This window comes from Hyperolius riggenbachi, chromosome 1, assembly GCF_040937935.1.
Source record: "Hyperolius riggenbachi isolate aHypRig1 chromosome 1, aHypRig1.pri, whole genome shotgun sequence".
NCBI lineage: Eukaryota > Metazoa > Chordata > Amphibia > Anura > Hyperoliidae > Hyperolius > Hyperolius riggenbachi.
The window spans coordinates 313734416-313758577 of record NC_090646.1 but is presented as its reverse complement, the minus strand read 5'-3'; the positions used below and the strand labels follow the sequence as shown (position 1 = coordinate 313758577).

General features: G+C 44.3%; 1 protein-coding gene across 3 annotated transcripts in view; it reads right to left on the bottom strand.

Moving 5' to 3' along the window:
* Positions 1–24162, bottom strand: part of LOC137509395 (scaffold attachment factor B1-like) — a 256890-nt gene that overhangs the window by 92271 nt on the left and 140457 nt on the right. The window contains exon 3 of one of the 3 annotated variants that reach the window (XM_068233832.1): positions 3043–3085. The exons of the other annotated variants lie outside the window; for them this stretch is intronic. Coding sequence (XP_068089933.1) covers positions 3060–3085 — 26 coding nt within the window. The 3' untranslated portion in view covers positions 3043–3059. Of the gene's footprint in view, positions 1–3042; positions 3086–24162 lie in introns of those variants that run through there. 3 annotated transcript variants of the gene reach the window in all.

Genomic DNA, 24162 nt, shown 5'->3' with positions numbered 1-24162 from the left:
TTTATTTATTTAGGTCTTTATATAGCGCCGACATATTACGCAGTGCTGTACAGAGTATATTGTCTTGTCACTAACTGTCCCTCAGAGGGGCTCACAATCTAGTCCCTACTATGGTCATATGTATGTATCGTGTAGTGCATGTATGGTCTAGGGCCAATTTTTTGGGGGTAAGCCAATTAACTTATCTGTATGTTTTTGGGATGTGAGAGGAAACCGGAGTGCCCGGAGGAAACCCACGCAGATCCGGGGCGAACATACAAACTCCTTGCAGATGTTGACCTGACTGGGATTCGAACCGGGGACCTAGCGCTTGCAAGGCGAGTGCGCTAACCACTATGCCACCGTGCGGCCCAAAGTCCAATGAGTACCTTTAGGATTTCACAGGTCATTTTAAAAAATTTGGTTTCAAGACTACTCCTCACGGTTTAGGGCCCCTAAAATGCCAGGGCAGTATAGGAACCCCACAAGTGACTCCATTTTAGAAAGAAGACACCCCAAGGTATTCCGTTGGGGGTATGGTGAGTTCTTAGAAGATTTTATTTTTTGTCACAAGTTAGCGGAAATTGATTTTTATTTGTTTTTTTTCCCAAAGTGTCAATTTCCGCTAACTTGTGACAAAAAAAAATCTTCTATGAACTCACCATACTCCTAACAGAATACCCTGTGGTGTTGTCTTTCTAAAATTGGGTCACTTATGGGGTTCCTAAACTGCCCTGGCATTTTAGGGGTCTTAAACCTGAAACCAAAGGTCTCAAAACGACCTGTGAAATCCTAAAGGTACTCATTGGACTTTGGGCCCCTTCTCGCAGTTAGGGTGCAAAAAAAGTGCCACACGTGGTATCGCTGTACTCAGGAGAAGTAGTATAATGTGTTTTGGGGTGTATTTGTACACATACCCATGCTGGGTGGGAGAAATCTCTCTGTAAATGAACAATCAAAACATTGTCATTTACAGAGATATTTCTCCCACCCAGAAAATACACCCCAAAACACATTATACTACTTCTCCTGAGTACAGCAATACCACGTGTTGCACTTTTTTTGCAGCCTAACTGCGCTAAGGGGCCCAAAGTCCAATGAGCACCTTTAGGCTTTACAGGGGTGCTTACAATTTAGCACCCCAAAAAATGCCAGGACAGTAAACACCCCACAAATGACCCCATTTTGGAAAGTAGACACTTCAAGGTATTCAGAGAGGGGCATGGTGAGTCCGTGGCAGATTTCATTTTTTTTTTTGTCACAAGTTAGCAGAAATGGAAACTTTTTTTTATTTTTTGTCTCAAAGTGTCATTTTCCGCTAACTTGTGACAAAAAAATAAAATCTTCTATGAACTCACCATGCCTCTCCATGAATACTTTGGGATGTGTTCTTTCCAAAATGGGGTCATTTGGGGGGTATTTATACTATCCTGGAATTTTAGCACCTCATGAAACATGACAGGTGCTCAGAAAAGTCGGAGATGCTTCAAAATGGGAAAATTCACTTTTTGCACCATAGTTTGTAAACGCTATAACTTCTACCCAAACCAATAAATATACACTGAATGGGTTTTTTTTTATCAAAGACATGTAGCACAATAAATTTGGACAAAAATGTAAACAAAAATTTTACTTTATTTGACAAATTTTATCACAGAAAGTTAAAAAACTTTTTGACTAAATTCATGTCTTTTTTGATGAATATAATAAAAACTAAAAATCGCAGCAGCAATCAAATAGCACCAAAAGAAAGCTGTATTAGTGACAAGAAAAGGATGGAAAATTCATTTAGATAGTAGGTTGTATGACCGAGCAATAAACCGTGAAATCTGCAGTGGTCTGAATGGAAAAAAAGGCTCTGGTCCTTAAAGAGTAACTGTTAGCCCCCAAAGTGAAATTTAAATCTGTACAGCAATGTTTTATTTAGTATTAAACTGATCAAAAAAGCCAATGCAGAACTTAAAAATCTATATAATTTTGCTACTATGTAGCCTTTTCCCCAAGCTAACGACGCAAAGCCGCATATCAGATACTATTGACGAGCATGCAGAGCATGCCTATGTCTGCCCTCTCCCCCTCTCCCCCCCAGGACCAGGTGCCGATCTATTTGCACCACAAACAGCTGACCGCTCTGACAGGGAGACAGAGCGGAGCACCGCAGAGCAGCCAGCGCCGTGCATCTCTCACATGTGATTCTCTCACATGTGACTCGGCGGCGGCTGCTCTGCGGTGCTCCGGCTGGAAGTGCTGCCGCTCTCTCTCCCTGTCAGAGCGGTCAGCTGTTTGTGGTGCAAATAGATCGGCACCTGGTCCTGGGGGGGGGGAGAGGGGGAGAGGGCAGACATAGGCATGCTCTGCATGCTCGTCAATAGTATCTGATATGCGGCTTTGCGTCGTTAGCTTGGGAAAAAGGCTACATAGTAGCAAAATTATATAGATTTTTAAGTTCTGCATTGGCTTTTTTGATCAGTTTAATACTAAATAAAACATTGCTGTACAGATTTAAATTTCACTTTGGGGGCTAACAGTTACTCTTTAAGGGGTAGAAAGACTGTGGTCCTCAAGTGGTTAAACCTCTTAATGGAAAGACTAGACAAATTTTAGAGGCTTCTAATGCATCCACTTCTCCAGCAAAACCTACCACCTTTCAGAACACCTGGATTACTTGGGATGGCAGAGATTTAAGCTGGATTGGATCTTCCTTGGAAACACCCACTGCTGTACACTGCACACCTTCCCTGAAATTGACCCGAGACTTTAAAGACTTTTGGCCTCTTTGTGCCTGCCCTCTCTCCATCCTGTGAGTAACTTTCATCGATTATCTACAGCATCTATGCTCAATAGACTATATTTTTCTACGTATGTTATATATAATATCTTCAAATGCCTAAACAAGGGACTGTGTTTTCAAATCCATGCTGTTCATCCATACATCTCTAAGGACAATTCAGTCTACACAGGCCCTTTGATCTCTGCAGGATACCAAAGCTGGAGCTGATTAAGTTCACACTGACTCTAAACATGGCCTTTCTCAGCAGGAGCCTTGAGCTGTCTCTTTTGTCCATTCTAATGTGTAAACATCAATATTCAGCAGAGACACTTCTCCCTGTATACCAACCAAGAAATGACAAAACAATTTTACTTAAAGAGGAGCTGTTAGGTATAACGTCTCAGAGAAAAGAAACACATATCAGTAGCTAAAGATTGGCTGTACTTACATTACATATGCATTTCACTGTCCACGTTTGGATTTCACAGAATTTGTATATAGTATATGCAGAGAATGATGCTCCTGACAGCTCATGGCAGGCTCCATGTTTTTCTGTCAAATGTGTCGTCATGTCCTGCCTGCTTCCTGATCACAGAAAAGCTCGTACTGAATAACACAGTGTGCAGTGAATATTAATGAGCCATGTGGCTAGGAACAATAGCTGACTCCTGCAGTGTACTCTGCCCGGAGACTGATTACAAGCTGCTGTAACGTCTCATTAGCAGCCGAGGGGAGGCAATGCTTTGCAGTATAGTATGCGGCTTGTGTCCTGCTTGGGTCTAACAGCTTTACTGATAAGCAAACATCAAAGGTAAGAGAGATTTTTATCTTCACTAATGCCTTTTTGGCTTCCTTCTAAACTGTTTAACACAGGAGAATAGAGGTTTAAATTAGCTTCTGCAGCCTGACAGTTACTCTTTAAGTCTGTTGGAATCTTCAGAAAGACCAAAAGAGGGTCCCGAGGACATGGAAAAAGACATTCATCACTGCAGAACCAAAATAACGAATTATAAGTAACAGCAAAATCCAGCAGAAATGACAGCCACACATCTGGAGACTGTTCCCTCCTGGAGTCCTCAATCACAGACACTGGCTCCCAGGGTTGCCCCATCAAGGCTTTTCTCTGTAATGTCAGATCCATAAAGAACAAAACAGCAATCATACACGATCTAATAGAGTCTTTCGATCTGGCCTGCCTGACTAAGACCTGGCTTTCTGAACCAGTTGGCCCCACCCTGGAGGCCACCTTGCCAATAAGCTATTCCGTGATACACTGCAACAGGAAAGAACGCAGGTGTGGAGGGGTTTCACTTTGCTTTAGATCAGCTTTGCAAATCAGACCACTTACTGTAGGACCTACCAACTCGTTTAAATTCTTTGGGGTTCAACTTTCAGCTGAGAAAAACTAACATTTTCATCCTTTCTAACAAAAGAGATTGCAAATGCAGTTAACAAACCAACCCAACTGTTCTGCACAGTGGAAAAACTGTGCAACCCAGCATGTCAAAAACTTAATATCCAGTCTTCAAAGGATCTCTGTGACCAATTTGCCCATTTCTTCTCAGACAAAGTCTCCGCTATAAGGTCCGCCATCCAACTTACAGCATCTGAACCCAATATAGCGCCGAAGACTATTAGCAGAGACAACGTAATACCTGGGTCAAACTTCAAAGAAATGGATGAAGTAGTCACATCGTGCATCTTCCTTCACCTCCGCCAAACTACCTGTGACCTGGATGCTGGCCCAACACAGTTCATGTTGAACTGCCGCGACCTGTTTGTTCCGGTATTCTTCAAAATTGTAAACTGTTACTTACAATCAGGGATATTTCCTGCTTTACTGAAGGAAGCAATCATCAGACCTCTCCTCAAAAAACCCTCCCTGGACCCAGATGCAATGACCAGCTACAGATCTGTATCTAACCTTCCCTTTCTGGGTAAGCTAATTGAAAAAGCTGTATACTTCCAGCTAGAAGCCAAAATCCTACAAAACAGTTATGACCCATTCCAGTCTGGCTTCAGGAAACACCACAGCACTGAAACTGCCCTCCTCCAAATATGCAACCACCTGCTCATGACAAGAGACAGAGGAGAGTGCTTCATCCTGATACTGCTAGACCTTTCTGCAGCCTTTGATACAGTTGACCATGACATCTTGATAAGCAGACTACAGGAATACTGCGGCATTGATGGCATAGTTCTTCAGTGGTTCCAATCCTTCTTGAGTGGCAGAACCCAAAAAGTGTCTATTGGGACCTTCCTGTCCACCTCCGTACCACTTAAAGAGACACTGAAGCGAAAAAAAAATTATGATATTATGATTTGTATGTGTAGTACAGCTAAGAAATAAAACATTAAGATCAGATACATCAGTCTGATTGTTTCCAGTACAGGAAGAGTTGAGAAACTCCAGTTGTTATCTCTATGCAAACAAGCCATTAAGCTCTCCGACTAAGTTAGTCGTGGAGAGGGCTGTTATCTGACTTATTATCTCAACTGTAAGTGAACTGTTTACTTTTTCTCTGCTAGAGGAGAGGTCATTACTTCACAGACTGCTCTGAAAGAATCATTTTGAATGCTGAGTGTTGTGTAATCTGCACATATTATAGAATGATGCAATGTTAGAAAAAACACTATATACCTGAAAATAAAAGTATGAGAATATTTTCTTTGCTGCTAATCTTCTAGTAATTATTCATAGTACACAACCAATTCACTATATCATATTTTTTTTTCGCTTCAGTGTCTCTTTAACCACTTAAAGGACTTACGAGCTGAAATTAAAAAAAAAAGTTAATTACCTTAGTGCACTATTAGACCTCCGTGTAGATGAGCTGTGCCTCCCTTGTACTTTGCAGACCCTCTGTTATCTTAATCCTGTTATCATTACAGGCCCCGACCCAGCCCAGGGTCGCCTTATCTCTGGGGACTACAATCGCCGCTTTAAAATCCCTCTGCCTGCTTAGATCAAACAGACGTTGCTGCTTAGGATTCCAGCCCTGCTCGCAGCCCATCGTCACTCCGTACACTGACTCATACGTCATGTGGGCGTCACCACATGACTGCCCACATGACTGACTTTACTTCAAGCCAGCCGCCCCCCTCAGCACAGAATAGGAACGCTGAGAGAGCAAGGAAGTAACCTAGTAACAGCATTTGTTTACAGGACATTTGCAATGTAAGTAATTGAATTCAAAATCATTTATAATTGATGGGGGACACTTTTATAATCATGTAAAATAGCGTGGCAACATTTATTTATGAAAAAAAAAAAAAAAAAGATGCAGTGATTAATTTAAAGGGGCCAACACCCTAATGTAAATAAATGAATGAATAGCAGTATTTTTTTTTTTAACAGTAAAAAGCAGCATGCCTTGGTAATTTAAATTAATCATGAACATAGAAACTGCACAGTAATGGGAAATTGATCTTTCGCAAAATGATTTTGCTGAATTATAATCACAAATATTTCTATTGATGCCTGCAATGATATATATTTCTTGTATGTATAGTAGTCAATTAGCTTTTCTCTCATCACGCTGCATAAAGGCTAATCATTTTTAGTGCAGATGTGATAAGATGATAAGATAAGATGAGATAATTTTAATATTCACAGTGGTTCAACAATTGCGTATTTACGATTTTTATTATATTTCTTTTGTATGTTTTCATTCCTATGCAATTATCATAAAGGGAAACAATATTTGAAAAATACTCATATTCACAGAGAAGCATAGCATTTGGAACACTCCCCTACATGCCATCGCCATCACATGGACACCAACTGGTAGCTATACTCACCTACAAGCCAGCTCCCAGGAGCTGCAGGCCACCACTGTTAGCTATACTTACCCACATGCTATACTCACCTACATGCTATCTCGCAAGAGCTGCAGGCAGGGCCGGGCCGAGGCATAGGCTGGAGAGGCTCCAGCCTCAGGGCGCAGTGTAGGAGGGGGCGCAGAATTCATTCAGCTGTCATTCCTAATTGTGTTTGAAGCAGAAAGAAATAAGAAAAGGGGATACATGGCAGTGACTGCAAGCCACATAACTAGATATTAAGGTGTTGGGGAGGTTGTGGGCCCTGTGGCGCCTCTTAGTCTAATAGCAATCAGTGTGTGACGGCTGGGGTGGGAAGGATGGAGGGGCGCACTTTGGTGTCTCAGCCTTGGGTGCTGGAGGACCTTGTCCCGGCTCTGGCTGCAGGCCACTACTGCCAAATGGTCACCCACCGGTAGCTATACTCACCTACATGTCATCTCGCCAGAGCTGCAGAGCTACATTGCCACATGGTCACTCACTGGTAGCTATACTCACCTACATGCAATCTCACCAGAGCTGCAGCCCTTGACTGCCACATGGTAACCCACTGGTAGCTATACTCACCTTCATGCCACCTCGCCAGAGCTGCAGGCTCAATCAGTAAAGAAATTAATTCCAGCAAGCTATTCAGTCAACTAATCAGACATTTAATTTTTTTTTACCAGGATTGCACTTTTATTTAGCTTTCCTGTATGACAAGAAGACACAGACACCCTAGGGGAAGAGGGAAATAAAGGTGAAAGGGCTGGTGTCAACCAAGAGGGCTTCTGAGCGTTTTTCAAATCAACAGTGATTTGAAAAGCGATTGGCTAATGTTACCCTATGACGGTGTTCGCACCGCAGTGTCATGAATTTTTTCAAAATTGCAAACACACTGCATGTAGCATTTTTTGGGAGCGATTCGTTCAAAAATCGCTTCACAAAATCGCACTCATAAATTGCTAGTGATTGCTATTGTAATTTTGGTGTGCACTAGCCCAGAGAGAGGAGGAGGGGAGAGAAATCGAGAATAGCCTGAGATAGAGCAGATAGCTCATCTGTATTGCAGTCCCACATCACACAGAGGCTACTTGCTTGTAATAGGACTCCTGTCCCTGCCAGTCTCTCACACAAGTCAGTAAGCAGCCTTCCTGGAGTCTAGGGACTGTCAAAAACTTTTCAACTTGTACAATGCCTTATCTACACATGCAGTCATTATAACAATGGGAAAAGATGAGACAGATGTTTTTCCACAGACCCTCCAGGCAAGCTCTGCATCATGCTGTGTATATTTACCAGCTTGCCTGTCCTCTAATTGCACTTTTATCAGCTAGCCCAGTGTTTGATATTGCCTTACAACAACAAACCTGAATACACCAGACACCAGACTGGCCCTAAATCACTGAATGAAAGGTGGCCTGGGGGAGCAGAGGACAAAGGCCCTGTGTTAAGCTTGGGGGTGTAATCTCCACAGTCAGCATACAACACATAAGCTGACGTGAAGGAGGTACACACACCAGCACAAGGGATCAGGATATCCCCAGTTTAGTGGAGGAGAGGACTGACTCCAATAGGAGATTGTGGTGCACAGAGCCGGTGCAGATCTGAACAGCCACAAACACTTTCGTAACAACGTCTCAGCGCAAAGTAGCGCTGAGCGCATAAACCAGGACTGAGGAGATCAGGACAGGTAGACAGAATGAACGCTTGCCAGCCAGCGACCACTCAGCGACAGCAAGCGTCCAAAACCAGACAGACTGGAATGAGGCAGCCAATGCGTTGCGGCGATGGCGTGCCTCACAAAGACAGGACAGGAGAGACAGGAAATAGCAGGATCGAGACAGATGAACGTAACACAGATAAATATACAATAAGTATGTTTTCCTAGCGTATTACAATTACAGCTATCAATGAAACTATTCGTAACGTCTGACTAACATATGTATATATTGGCAATGAACCGATATATGACATAAGCAGGAACTCTGACTAAGACTGAAGTAATACAGGGAACAGGACTCAGAAGGATTCGCTATCTCTTCGCAGAGATGAACGCAATCCACAAACAGGACCAGGAACAGGATTCAGAAGGATTCGTTATCTCTTCGCAGAGATGAACGCAATCCACAAACAGGACCAGGAACAGGATAACTAGCTCAGCACGGGTGTTCACGATACGCGCAAACTACCAAAACGTGCTGGAAAACTGACTAACTGAACACAGGAAATAAACAGTTCGTGTACGTATATATCAGCAACACTGATATATCAACGTAACACGGATACAAGGAAAATAACAAAATGCGCAAGTATGCGTATATATTGGCGATGAACCAATATATGACACAAGACAAGCAAGTAACAACTTCTAGAACAAGAGCAGAACTAGGAGGACTCGCTGACCCCTTCGCAGGAGTCAGCGCAGTCCACACGGACCAGGAACGAGGTGGGGCACGAGCAGAGTAACAGATAGAGTCTGAAACTATGATAGCCCATGAGGCATTGCAGGAAGCAGTTCTTTATACTTAGGTCATCCAATGGGAGCAGACCTGCAGATTCCCACACAAGTGAATGGTAATTAATCACAGGCTGATAGCAGGAAAAGGCAGACAATGATATGCAGCCTGCAGGAAAGGGACCGCCCCTCCACTGCAGCAGACAATGTTTGTTTACACAAAAGCATATTAAACTGTCATAAACTTCAGAGCGACTGCAGATGGAATCAGCAACTAGTTTAAGTGCAAACCAAACTATGCAAGCAAATGCATGTAATGACATTAGAACTGCTTGGTTTGCAATACCAGTGCAGTCAGCAGTAAACGCTGCAGAAGCGATCATAACAGTACCCCCTCCCTTAAACGCGGCCTCTGGACGCCTATGAAAACTGACATATTTCTCCTGAACCACCCAAACCAAAAAATCAGAAGTGGGAAATCCAGCAAACTGATCTGACTGAAAATTCATGAAGGTCGGATCCGTCCGACAAAACCAAATTCCCGAATCAGTCTCACCAAAACTAGACCAATTGGAACCAGAACCTACCGAACCATGCCCGTCAGCACTACAAGCCTCAGTGTGACACCCATCAGAACCACGACTTCCAGAAAACAACCCCAAGAAACTCTCTGCGCGATACCCACCGCCTTCCAAGGACTGTCCAAAAACGCCAAAGCCTTTGCAATGCCCACCGGAACTGTCCCTACCAACACAAAACCCACCGTTGAACCAGTCCAAGGTACCAGGACAAGTTTCCTCAGAGATCTCCCAGAACACTTGGAAGCTCCAAAGAGATCCCCACAGGTCAGAACGCCCCTTAGGCTCACATGGAGAACTATCAAGAACCCCTATGGAACCCAGGGCAACTCCAGAGTCAGGGTCACAAGGACAAACATCAAGATCAGGGCTTTTAGGGACCAGAACCATCTCCGGGCATGCAGGCCAACCGGCAACATCAGAACATGTCTCCACTAGGGAAGCACGTGAGCACGCTAACACAGACACATCTGGGCAGTCTGGCATACGAAGCACATCTGGGCACACCGGCACAAGAGAAACCTCTGGGCATGTCAAGGAACTGCGAACCTCAAAGTCAGTCAAGACAGGACCGAAACCAGAACTGGGCAAAAAAAATTCATCATGACTAGACTTCATAGTTACTGGATTCTCACTAAAAACTGCAGGATCAGACTTAGATGTCGCTGATTCCAGCAGGGTTATTAACAAATCATGTTCAGGGGCATTTACAAGACAGGGCAAATCTTCTGATGTATGCACTGAACTAGACAGGGTTCCCATAGCTTCTTCTGGACTAGACAGAGACTCATCAAATACACTGGACTGGAGCTCATGAAGGGCTGCAAAACAAGTCAATATTGCAGCAATCCCCACTGAACTAGGCAAAACTGAGTAACTCACTGGACAGGAAGGGGGCTCTGGAACTTCTGCCACACCGGCCAGAGAACCAGAATTTTCCAGGATACAGGGCTGGGTTTCAGAAACACTCATTAACCCGGACTGAAATTCTGAGATTTCTATTATTTTTTCCAGCGAGTCAGAATTATCCATGTTACAGGGCAAGACTTTTGAAACATTCAGAGGACAGGGCTGGAGTTCCTCGGCTGTTACAACACTGGAGAGGGACTCAACAACATTGGTTAAATCAGACTGTGTACAGGGCAAGGTATCTAACACACTTGCTGACGAGGACAATATTTCAATGGCTTCTGCTTCGCTGGGCAGAAATTCATCAAGTTTTATTAGAGCAGACTGTAATTCCAAAACAGCTGCTAGACAAGTGAATATTACTGCAACACCAACTGAGGTAAGCAGTGCTTCAGCCTCCTCTGCTAAAGGGTTTAAAGTATCCAAAGTACTGGGTGAAGCATAAGACTCTGCGACCACAGCTTCACTGGACAGGATCACTGAACAGTCCATATTGCAGGGCAAAACCATGGAAGCACCTGCTGGACAGCATAATGATTCTGTGACCTGAGTTTCATTGGAGAGATCTACTGCACAATTCATGGTACAGGGCAAATTTATTGGAAAATTTTCTGAACAAGGTAATAATTCTGTGATTTCAGGTTCACATAACAGATGCTCTGAGCTATTCACGAAACTAGAGCGAGGTGTAGAAACAGGAAGATCAAGACACAATGTTTGCGCATCTGAATCACCATTCATTTGTAAAATTGGAAAATTCAGATGCTGGGGTTCTGAGTTTACTAGACAGGATTGCTGGGACTCGGAAACTGATGTAGTGCATCTATTGGCATCTGCTGGATCAGACAGGAGTTGAACTTTATTAACACAGGTAATTTCTGCAGAAGTGTTTGCAGAGACAGGCAAGATTTTTCTGGTGTCTGTTTCACTAAACAAAGAGTCATGAGTACTGGCTAGGCTGGACTCGAAAGTCAGCAGGACCTCTGGGTCCTCTGCTGAGAAATTTGTGCAGGGCAAGATTAAGGAAGTATTAGTAATTTCTGTCTTACTGGGAAGTAACACTGAGTTATCCATGGTACAGGGTGGAATTACAGGAACTTCAATTTCACACAAAAGGAGCTCAGAATCACTCGCTGAATCAGCCAAAGGTGCTGAAGCAGGCGAGTCCTCAGGAACTGAGGAAGTGGAACAATCTCCACTTGACAGTGTGTCTTCCCTGGTATCAACTGATTGAATTGCATAAAAATCGTCCAGAATCATTCTCCACACATCGATCAATGGAGCCACAAAGTCATACCCACACACACCAGTTTTTATTAGGTTATAAGCAGACTTAATGCATGCATTCAATACTAATTCACTTTTTGCACTGTAAAACTGACAAAATGAACTTGCATCTTTCTTCCATTCATAGACCAGAGCTTCCATCTCTCCTTTCTCAAATGGAGGATCCCATGCATATTTAACAGCTGAGCATTCCGGCTGATCATAGTTTGCAAATGTGTTAGTGGCAGAAACATACATTGGGTTATTTAGCAGGTGATTGGCCGATTTCTTATTCCTAAGGATCTCCAATACCTGTAGCAAGTATTGAACTGTAGTGTATGCAAATTTCCCTTGCTGCACGAATAAATTGATCTGTTCAATACTCTGTAATATATCTTCATAATCATATTCAGATAATTCATTTAAACAAGAACCTTTATTTTCCCTGGCTAGCAATGAAAGTTCATTAGTAGTTTCATAGGTCCATTTGACTCCCCTGAATGGTGACTGAATTTCATTATCTGCTAATGGTGGAGTCTCGTTACAGATCTGATGCGCAGTCGCCAAGGGCAACGACTCCGCTGATTGTAACGCTTTTCTTTTGGAGCGTTTACGTTTGGCTTTAGACCCTGCTGCCTTAGCAGAAGAAAAGTTATCAGAACAATTATCTGCTTGTTGATTATTTTTGTAGGCAGTAGAAGGAGCAGCTGATTGACAAGCTGCCAGGAGCTTATCAAAAGGGCTAGGCAAATCGGTTTTGCGCAGCCAGTTATGGATCACAAACGCTAGAAATTCCAGTGGTCTTTCTTTTAAATTGGTATGATCCAAGACATCGTAGGCCCACTGAAACAATCTTCCCTTAAATAAAACATAAACTAGCTGGGGGGCCCACGTTGAAACAGGAGTAGCCTGGAGCTCAGGATTGGCCAGGAACCTGGCACATTCAGAAAAAAACTCATTTTCTGTTTCAGAATTGAGCTTCTCAAATTTCTTAAAGGAACAGGAACCATAACAAACAGTGTCATTTTTGCTGGGAACCCCCCCCACAATGGGGATTGGTAATGGGGCTATCATAATGTTAAGCTTGGGGGTGTAATCTCCACAGTCAGCATACAACACATAAGCTGACGTGAAGGAGGTACACACACCAGCACAAGGGATCAGGATATCCCCAGTTTAGTGGAGGAGAGGACTGACTCCAATAGGAGATTGTGGTGCACAGAGCCGGTGCAGATCTGAACAGCCACAAACACTTTCGTAACAACGTCTCAGCGCAAAGTAGCGCTGAGCGCATAAACCAGGACTGAGGAGATCAGGACAGGTAGACAGAATGAACGCTTGCCAGCCAGCGACCACTCAGCGACAGCAAGCGTCCAAAACCAGACAGACTGGAATGAGGCAGCCAATGCGTTGCGGCGATGGCGTGCCTCACAAAGACAGGACAGGAGAGACAGGAAATAGCAGGATCGAGACAGATGAACGTAACACAGATAAATATACAATAAGTATGTTTTCCTAGCGTATTACAATTACAGCTATCAATGAAACTATTCGTAACGTCTGACTAACATATGTATATATTGGCAATGAACCGATATATGACATAAGCAGGAACTCTGACTAAGACTGAAGTAATACAGGGAACAGGACTCAGAAGGATTCGCTATCTCTTCGCAGAGATGAACGCAATCCACAAACAGGACCAGGAACAGGATTCAGAAGGATTCGTTATCTCTTCGCAGAGATGAACGCAATCCACAAACAGGACCAGGAACAGGATAACTAGCTCAGCACGGGTGTTCACGATACGCGCAAACTACCAAAACGTGCTGGAAAACTGACTAACTGAACACAGGAAATAAACAGTTCGTGTACGTATATATCAGCAACACTGATATATCAACGTAACACGGATACAAGGAAAATAACAAAATGCGCAAGTATGCGTATATATTGGCGATGAACCAATATATGACACAAGACAAGCAAGTAACAACTTCTAGAACAAGAGCAGAACTAGGAGGACTCGCTGACCCCTTCGCAGGAGTCAGCGCAGTCCACACGGACCAGGAACGAGGTGGGGCACGAGCAGAGTAACAGATAGAGTCTGAAACTATGATAGCCCATGAGGCATTGCAGGAAGCAGTTCTTTATACTTAGGTCATCCAATGGGAGCAGACCTGCAGATTCCCACACAAGTGAATGGTAATTAATCACAGGCTGATAGCAGGAAAAGGCAGACAATGATATGCAGCCTGCAGGAAAGGGACCGCCCCTCCACTGCAGCAGACAATGTTTGTTTACACAAAAGCATATTAAACTGTCATAAACTTCAGAGCGACTGCAGATGGAATCAGCAACTAGTTTAAGTGCAAACCAAACTATGCAAGCAAATGCATGTAATGACATTAGAACTGCTTGGTTTGCAATACCAGTGCAGTCAGCAGTAAACGCTGCAGAAGCGATCATAACACCCTGGGGCAATAGACCCATTTGCCTCTATGGTAGAGCTGTCCATGTGGTCACCCACTGGTAGCTATACTCACCTACATGCCGTCTCACCAGAGCTGCCGGCCTACATTGCCACATGGTCACCTACTGGCAGCTATACTCACCTACATGCCATCTCGCCAGAGCTGCAGGCCTACATTGCCACATGCTCACTCACTGGTAGCTATACTCACCTACATGCCATCTCACCAGAGCTGCAGGCCTACATTGCCACATGGTCACCCACTGGTAGCTATACTCCTTCATGCCATCTCGCCACATCTGCAGGCCTACATTGCCACATGGTCACCTACTGGTAGCTAAACTCACCTACATTCCATCTCGCCAGACCTGCAGACCTACATTGCTACATGGTCACCTACTGGTAGCTATACTCACCTACATGCAATCTCGCCAGAGCTGCAGGCCTACATTGCTACATGGTCAGCTACTGGTAGCTATACTCACCTACATGCCATCTCACCAGAGCTGCAGGCGTACATTGCCACATGGTCACCTACTGGTAGCTATACTCACCTACATGCCAACTCGCCAGAGCTGCAGGCCTACATTGCCACATGGTCACCTACTGGTAGCTATACTCACCTACATGCCATCTCGTCAGAGCTGCAGGCCTACATTGCCACATGGTCAGCTACTGGTAGCTATACTCACCTACATGCCATCTCGCCAGAGCTGCAGGCCTACATTGGCACATGCTCACCTACTGGTAGCTATACTCACCTACATGCCATCTTGCCAGAGCTGCAGGCCTACATTGCCACATGGTCACACACTGGTAGCTATACTCACCTACATGCCATCTTGCCAGAGCTGCAGGCCTACATTGCCACATGGTCACACACTGGTAGCTATACTCACCTATATGCCATCTCGCCAGAGCTGCAGGCCTACATTGCCACATGGTCACCTACTGGTAGCTATACTCACCTCCATGCCATCTCGCCAGAGCTGCAGGTGTACATTGCCACATGGCCACACACTGGTAGCTATACTCACCTATATGCAATCTCGTCAGAGCTGCAGGCCTACATTGCCACATGGTCAGCTACTGGTAGCTATACTCACCTACATGCCATCTCGCCAGAGCTGCAGGCCTACATTGACACATGGTCAGCTACTGGTAGCTATACTCACCTACATGCCATCTCGCCAGAGCTGCAGGTCTACATTGCCACATGGTCACCCACTGGTAGCTATACTCACCTAGATGCCATCTCGCCAGAGCTGCAGGTCTACATTGCCACATGGCCACACACTGGTAGCTATATTTACCTAGATGCCATCTCGCCAGAGCTGCAGGCCTACATTGCCACATGGTCAGCTACTGTTAGCTATACTCACCTACATGCAATCTTGCCAGAGCTGCAGGCCTACATTGCCACATGGTCACACACTGGTAGCTATACTCACCTATATGCAATCTCGTCAGAGCTGCAGGCCTACATTGCCACATGGTCACCTACTGGTAGCTATACTCACCTCCATGCCATCTCGCCAGAGCTGCAGGTGTACATTGCCACATGGCCACACACTGGTAGCTATACTCACCTACATGCCATCTCACCAGAGCTGCAGGCCTACATTGCCACATGGTCAGCTACTGGTAGCTATACTCACCTACATGCCATCTCACCAGAGCTGCAGGCGTACATTGCCACATGGTCACCTACTGGTAGCTATACTCACCTACATGCCATCTCACCAGAGCTGCAGGCCTACATTGCCACATGGTCACCTACTGGTAGCTATACTCACCTACATGCCATCTCACCAGAGCTGCAGGCCTACATTGCCACATGGTCAGCTACTGGTAGCTATACTCACCTACATGCCATCTCACCAGAGCTGCAGGCCTACATTGCCACATGGTCAGCTACTGGTAGCTATACTCACCTACATGCCATCTCACCAGAGCTGCAGGCGTACATTGCCACATGGTCACCTACTGGTAGCTATACTCGCCTACATGCCATCTCACCAGAGCTGCAGGCCTACATTGCCACATGGTCACCTACTGGTAGCTATACTCACCTACATGCCATCTCGCCAGAGCTGCAGGTGTACATTGCCACATGGCCAAACACTGGTAGCTATACTCACCTACATGCAATCTCGCCAGAGCTGCAGTCCTACATTGCCAGATGGTCACCTACTGGTAGCTATACTCACCTACATGCAGTCTCGCCAGAGCACGTAGCTCGCCAGGGCATGTAGGTGACTATAGCTACCAGTGGGTGACCATGTGGCAATGTAGGCCTGCAGCTCTGGCGAGATGGCATGTAGGTGAGTATAGCTACCAGTAGCTGACCATGTGGCAATGTAGGCCTGCAGCTCTGACGAGATTGCATATAGGTGAGTATAGCTACCAGTGTGTGGCCATGTGGCAATGTAGGCCTGCTGCTCTGGTGAGATGGCATGTAGGTGAGTATAGCTACCAGTAGGTGACCATGTGGCAATGTAGGCCTGCTGCTCTGGCGAGATGGCATGTAGGTGAGTATAGCTACCAGTAGGTGAGCATGTGGCAATGTAGGCCTGCAGCTCTGGCGAGTTGGCATGTAGGTGAGTTTAGCTACCAGTAGGTGACCATGTGGCAATGTAGGCCTGCAGCTCTGGCAAGATGGCATGTAGGTGAGTATAGCTACCAGTAGCTGACCATGTGGCAATGTATTCCTGCAGCTCTGGCGAGATGGCATCTAGGTAAGTATAGCTACCAGTGGGTGACCATGTGGCAATGTAGGCCTGCAGATCTGGCGAGATGGCATGAAGGTGAGTATAGCTACCAGTAGGTGACCATGTGGCAATGTGGGCCTGCAGCTCTGGCGAGTTGGCATGTAGGTGAGTATAGCTACCAGTAGGTGACCACATGGACAGCTCTACCATAGAGGCAAATAGGTCAATTTCCCCAGGGCCTTTGTCCTCTGCTCCCCCAGGCCACCTTTCATTCAGTGATTTAGGGCCAGTCTGGTGTCTGGGGTATTCAGGTTTGTTGTTGTAAGGCAATGTCAAACACTGGGCTAGCTGATAAAAGTGCAATTAGAGGACAGGCAAGCTGGTAAATATACACAGCATGATGCAGAGCTTGCCTGGAGGGTCTGTGGAAAAACATCTGTCTGGTCTCTTCCCATTGTTATAATGACTGCATGTGTAGATAAGGCATTGTACAAGTTGAAAAGTTTTTGACAGTCCCTAGACTCCAGGAAGGCTGCTTACTGACTTGTGTGAGAGACTGGCAGGGACAGGAGTCCTATTACAAGCAAGTAGCCTCTGTGTGATGTGGGACTGCAATACAGATGAGCTATCTGCTCTATCTCAGGCTATTCTCGATTTCTCTCCCCTCCTCCTCTCTCTGGGCTAGTGCACACCAAAATTACAGTAGCAATCACTAGCAATTTATGAGTGCGATTTTGTGAAGCGATTTTTGAACGAATCGCTCCCAAAAAATGCTACATGCAGTGTGTTTGCAATTTTGAAAAAATTCACGACACTGCGGTGAGAACACCGTCATAGGGTAACATTAGCCAATCGCTTTTCAAATCACTGTTGATTTGAAAAACGCTCAGAAGCCCTCTTGGTTGACACCAGCCCTTTCACCTTTATTTCCCTCTTCCCCTAGGGTGTCTGTGTCTTCTTGTCATACAGGAAAGCTAAATAAAAGTGCAATCCTGGTAAAAAAAAATTAAATGTCTGATTAGTTGACTGAATAGCTTGCTGGAATTAATTTCTTTACTGATTGAGCCTGCAGCTCTGGCGAGGTGGCATGAAGGTGAGTATAGCTACCAGTGGGTTACCATGTGGCAGTCAAGGGCTGCAGCTCTGGTGAGATTGCATGTAGGTGAGTATAGCTACCAGTGAGTGACCATGTGGCAATGTAGCTCTGCAGCTCTGGCGAGATGACATGTAGGTGAGTATAGCATGTGGGTAAGTATAGCTAACAGTGGTGGCCTGCAGCTCCTGGGAGCTGGCATGTAGGTGAGTATAGCTACCAGTTGGTGTCCATGTGACGGCGATGGCATGTAGGGGAGTGTTCCAAATGCTATGCTTCTCTGTGAATATGAGTATTTTTCAAATATTGTTTCCCTTTATGATAATTGCATAGGAATGAAAACATACAAAAGAAATATAATAAAAATCGTAAATACGCAATTGTTGAACCACTGTGAATATTAAAATTATCTCATCTTATCTTATCATCTTATCACATCTGCACTAAAAATGATTAGCCTTTATGCAGCGTGATGAGAGAAAAGCTAATTGACTACTATACGTACAAGAAATATATATCATTGCAGGCATCAATAGAAATATTTGTGATTATAATTCAGCAAAATCATTTTGCGAAAGATCAATTTCCCATTACCGTGCAGTTTCTATGTTCATGATTAATTTAAATTACCAAGGCATGCTGCTTTTTACTGTTAAAAAAAAAAATAGTGCTATTCATTCATTTATTTACATTAGGGTGTTGGCCCCTTTAAATTAATCACTGCATCTTTTTTTTTTTTTTTTTTTTCCTCATAAATAAATGTTGCCACGCTATTTTACATGATTATAAAAGTGTCCCCCATCAATTATAAATGATTTTGAATTCAATTACTTACATTGCAAATGTCCTGTAAACAAATGCTGTTACTAGGTTACTTCCTTGCTCTCTCAGCGTTCCTATTCTGTGCTGAGGGGGGCGGCTGGCTTGAAGTAAAGTCAGTCATGTGGGCAGTCATGTGGTGACGCCCACATGACGTATGAGTCAGTGTACGGAGTGACGATGGGCTGCGAGCAGGGCTGGAATCCTAAGCAGCAACGTCTGTTTGATCTAAGCAGGCAGAGGGATTTTAAAGCGGCGATTGTAGTCCCCAGAGATAAGGCGACCCTGGGCTGGGTCGGGGCCTGTAATGATAACAGGATTAAGATAACAGAGGGTCTGCAAAGTACAAGGGAGGCACAGCTCATCTACACGGAGGTCTAATAGTGCACTAAGGTAATTAACTTTTTTTTAATTTCAGCTCGTAAGTCCTTTAAGGACCACAGTCTTTTCGCCCCTTAAGGACCAGAGCCTTTTTCTCCATTCAGACCACTGCAGCTTTCACGGTTTATTGCTCGCTCATACAACCTACCACCTAAATGAATTTTGGCTCCTTTTCTTGTCACTAATAAAGCTTTCTTTTGGTGCTATTTGATTGCTCCTGCGATTTTTACTTTTTATTATATTCATCAAAAAAGACATGAATTTTGGCAAAAAAATGATTTTTTTAACTTTCTGTGCTGACATTTTTCAAATAAATTAAAATTTCTGTATACATGCAGCGCGAAAAATGTGGACAAACATGTTTTTGATAAAAAAAAACCCATTCAGTGTATATTTATTGGTTTGGGTAAAAGTTATAGCGTTTACAAACTATGGTGCAAAAAGTGAATTTTCTCATTTTCAAGCATCTATGACTTTTCTGACCCCCTGTCATGTTTCATGAGGGGCTAGAATTCCAGGATAGTATAAATACCCCCCAAATGACCCCATTTTGGAAAGAAGACATCCAAAAGTATTCACTGAGAGGCATAGTGAGTTCATAGAAGATATTATATTTTGTCACAAGTAAGCGGAAAATTACACTTTGTGAGAAAAAAAAAAAAAAAAAAGTTTCCATTTCTTCTAACTTGCGACAAAAAAAAATGAAATCTGCCACGGACTCACTATGCTCCTCTCTGAATACCTTGAAGTATCTACTTTCCAAAATGGGGTAATTTGTGGGGTGTGTTCACTGTCCTGGCATTTTGGGGGGTGCCTAATTGTAAGCACCCCTGTAAAGCCTAAAGATGCTCATTGGACTTTGGGCCCTTAGCGCAGTTAGGCTGCAAAAAAGTGCCACACATGTGGTATTGCCGTACTCAGGAGAAGTAGTATAATGTGTTTTGGGGTGTATTTTTACACATACCCATGCTGGGTGGGAGAAATATCTCCGTAAATGACAATTTTTTAATTTTTTTTTACACACAATTGTCCATTTATAGAGATATTTCTCCCACTCAGCATGGGTATGTGGAAAAATACACCCCAAAACACATTATACAACTTCTCCTGAGTACGGCGATACCACGTGTGGCACTTTTTTGCACCCTAACTGTGCTAAGGGGCCCAAAGTCCAATGAGTACCTTTAGGATTTCACAGGTCATTTTGAGAAATTTCGTTTCAAGACTACTCCTCACGGTTTAGGGCCCCTAAAATGCCAGGACAGTATAGGAACCCCACAAATTACCCCATTTTAGAAAGAAGACACCCCAAGGTATTCCGTTAGGAGTATGGTGAGTTCATAGAATATTTTTTTTTTTTTGTCACAAGTTAGCGGAAATTGATTTTAATTTTTTTTTCACAAAGTGTCATTTTCCGCTAACTTGTGACAAAAAATAAAATCTTCTATGAACTCACCGTACTCCTAACGGAATACCTTGGGGTGTCTTCTTTCTAAAATGGGATCATTTGTGGGGTTCCTATACTGCCCTGGCATTTTACGGGCCCAAAACCGTGAGGAGTAGTTTTGAAACCAAATGTCGCAAAATGACCTGTGAAATCCTAAAGGTACTCATTGGACTTTGGGCCCCTTAGCGCAGTTAGGGTAAAAAAAAGTGCCACACATGTGGTATCGCCGTACTCAGGAGAAGTAGTATAATGTGTTTTGGGGTGTATTTTTACACATACAGATGCTGGGTGGGAGAAATATCTCTGTAAATGACAATTATTTGATTTTTTTTACACACAATTGTCCATTTACAGAGAGATTTCTCCCACCCAGCATGGGTATGTATAAAAATACACCCCAAAACACATTATACTACTACTTCTGAGTACGGCGATACCACATGTGTGACACTTTTTTGCAGCCTAGGTGCGCTAAGGGGCAGTGGCGTAGCTAAGGAGCTATGGGCCCCGGTGCAAGTTTTACATGGGGCCCCCCAAGCACCCTATACATAATAATTGATATGGCGCACCAAAACCTGCCAAGGATAACTACAGTGTCAGAGATGCAAGAAGAGGGTGGGGAACAGTGTGCTAATTATTATTACTATTGAAAGTATCTATAGAAGTGATTATTATCAGCACAGGACCAATAGAGAGCTAATACTGTTGTTGAGGGAGGGCCCTACGGGGCCCCTCTGGCCCAAGGGCCCCGATGCGGCCGCTACCTCTGCAACCCCTATTGCTACGCCCCTGCTAAGGGGCCCAACGTCCTATTCACAGGTCATTTTGAGGCATTTGTTTTCTAGACTACTCCTCACGGTTTAGGGCCCCTAAAATGCCAGGGCAGTATAGGAACCCCACAAGTGACCCCATTTTAGAAAGAAGAAACCCCAAGGTATTCTGTTAGGAGTATGGTGAGTTCATAGAAGATTTTTTTTTTTGTCACAAGTTGGCGGAAAATGACAGTTTGCGAAAAAAAAAAACAATACATATCAATTTCCGCTAACTTGTGACAAAAAATAAAATCTTCTATGAACTCACCATACCCCGGAATACCTTGGGGTGTCTTCCTAAAATGGGGTCACTTGTGGGGTTCCTATACTGCCCTGGCATTTTAGGGGCCCTAAACCGTGAGGAGTAGTCTTGAACCCAAATGTCTCAAAATGACCTGTGAAATCCTAAAGGTACTCATTGGACTTTGGGCCCCTTAGCACAGTTACAGCTATGGGCGATCAGGGGGCAGGGGGGAGAGAAATCAGTGTGCTTGGTGCAGACTAGGGTGGCTGCAGCCTGCCCTGGTGGTCCTTCGGACACTGGGACCACCAGGGCAGGAGGAGCCAGTATAATAGGCTTTGTATACATTACAAAGCCTATTATACTATTTCCATGCGGCGATCCGGGTGCTAGTAACCCGCCGGCGCTTCCGAACGGCCGGCGGGTTACAGCGTGAGGGGGGCGCAGCCAGTCGCCGGCGGCTGATCGCGTCCCTAATGACGCGATCGCCGCATAACCACGCCTGCCGCCGCCTCCGCCGATGGGCGTATTGCGGTCGTTTGGGCCGAGCCCTTGCCGCCACCCATCGGCTTAAGGCGGTCGGCAAGTGGTTAAGTATGGGGTGCCTCAGGGCTCAATCCTCTCACCCCTGCTTTTCACTATTTACATGTTACCGCTTGGAAAACTAATCCAAAAACATGGCCTGACATACCACTGCTATGCTGATGACACCCAACTATAGCTTTCCTTCAAGCCTGGTGTGACAGACCCAACACCAACTATAAACGCCTGCTTAGGCAAACTACAGCAATGGATGAGTGACAACTAGGACAACTGGCTGAAACTAAATGCAGACAAAACAGAAGTCCTACTGATCGGAGGGCAGCGCATGACAACAAAACAACTTAACTTGCAATCTTCACCACTGGGAATAGGAGGAACGGATCTACACAGCTCTGATCATGTGTGTAGCCTGGGAGATATAATTAATGGGGATTTAAACTTCAAAACTCACATCTCTGCTGTGGTGAAATCATCCTATTTTCAACTGAATAACTCTGCAAAAATCAAGCAACTCATCCCCCCAGAAGAAGATCTACCAACCTTAGTTCATGCCTTCATTACATCCCCTGGCCCTCCAAAAAAGGACTTGTACCGCCAAGAGCTGTCACAGTATACTGCTGCCAGACTGTTAACCGACCAACCCCGTCACTGCCACATAATGTCAGTCCTGCACTCCCTTCACTGGCTACCTATAAATTCCTATTCAAGATCGGCCTACTGACATTTAAATCACTAAATAATCTGGGCACGGGATACATGAAAGAAATGTTACAGCTGCGTAGCAATCCTTGCAATCTCAGATCCACAGGTTCTAATAATCTAGTCATACCCAGAGTCCACTTGGAAACTTTTGGTCCCAGAGCCTTCTGTCATGCTGCTCCTACGTTTTGGAACTCCTTACCTCAGCAGATCAGGACAGCTCCATCCCTGGACGTGTTTAAATCCAGACTGAAAACCCACCTGTTCAGTTTGGCATTTGCAGTAATATAACTTTTGTTGTGTGAATATTTCATCCTACTACCAACTACTGAATCTGAGAGAGCCTAAGCGCTTTGAGTCCTATGGGAGAAAAGCGCAATAGAAATGTTATTGTATTGTATTATTGCATTATAACGTACTAGGTACGTGCTTGGCAGGCAAAGGGTTAAAGGAGGCAATATAAACACATACAAAACAAATAATCTATTAGGCCGATCTGTGCTAAAAAAATAAACAGAGGGATTTACTGAAGGAGAATTTAAGCCAAGAAATATGTGCCTTTTGTCAGCACATATTTAAACGATTGCTGGCCTGATCTGTGGCCAAAATGTGTACGGGGCGTGCCCTGGTGTGCAGTCGGCCATTTTAACCACTTCACATCCAGACCTTGTTTTCCCATAATGGACCATCAATTTTAATGTTTTAATTAGCCATAACGTTATCCCTACTCAAAACACCTAAATGATCTATATATCATTTTTTTTCCCCACACAAAACTAGACTTTCATTGGCGGGTATTTTGTCCCAAGAAAAATGTTTTCTATGCATTTTAAAAAATAAAAAATGCATTGTTTAAGTTTTTACCAACTCCAGTTTTAAAAATAAAAAGTGCTACTGTAGATAAACATGCCATGAGTTTTATGTTCCCCCAGTATAGATAGCCAGATGTGTCCCCAGTATCAGCCCCCCCAGTATAGCCAGATGTGTACCCAATATCAGCTCCCCAGCATAGCCAGATGTGTCCCCTGCATTCGCCAACTCCCCCCAGTATAGCATCTGGGTCCAGGGAGGGTTTTTCGAGGAGAGGCCTGATGATTGCTTCCTTCAGTAAAGCAGTAAATATCCCTGATTGTAAGGAACAGTAAACAATTTTGTGCAGCAAATAAGGCTTACATAAGAAAAACA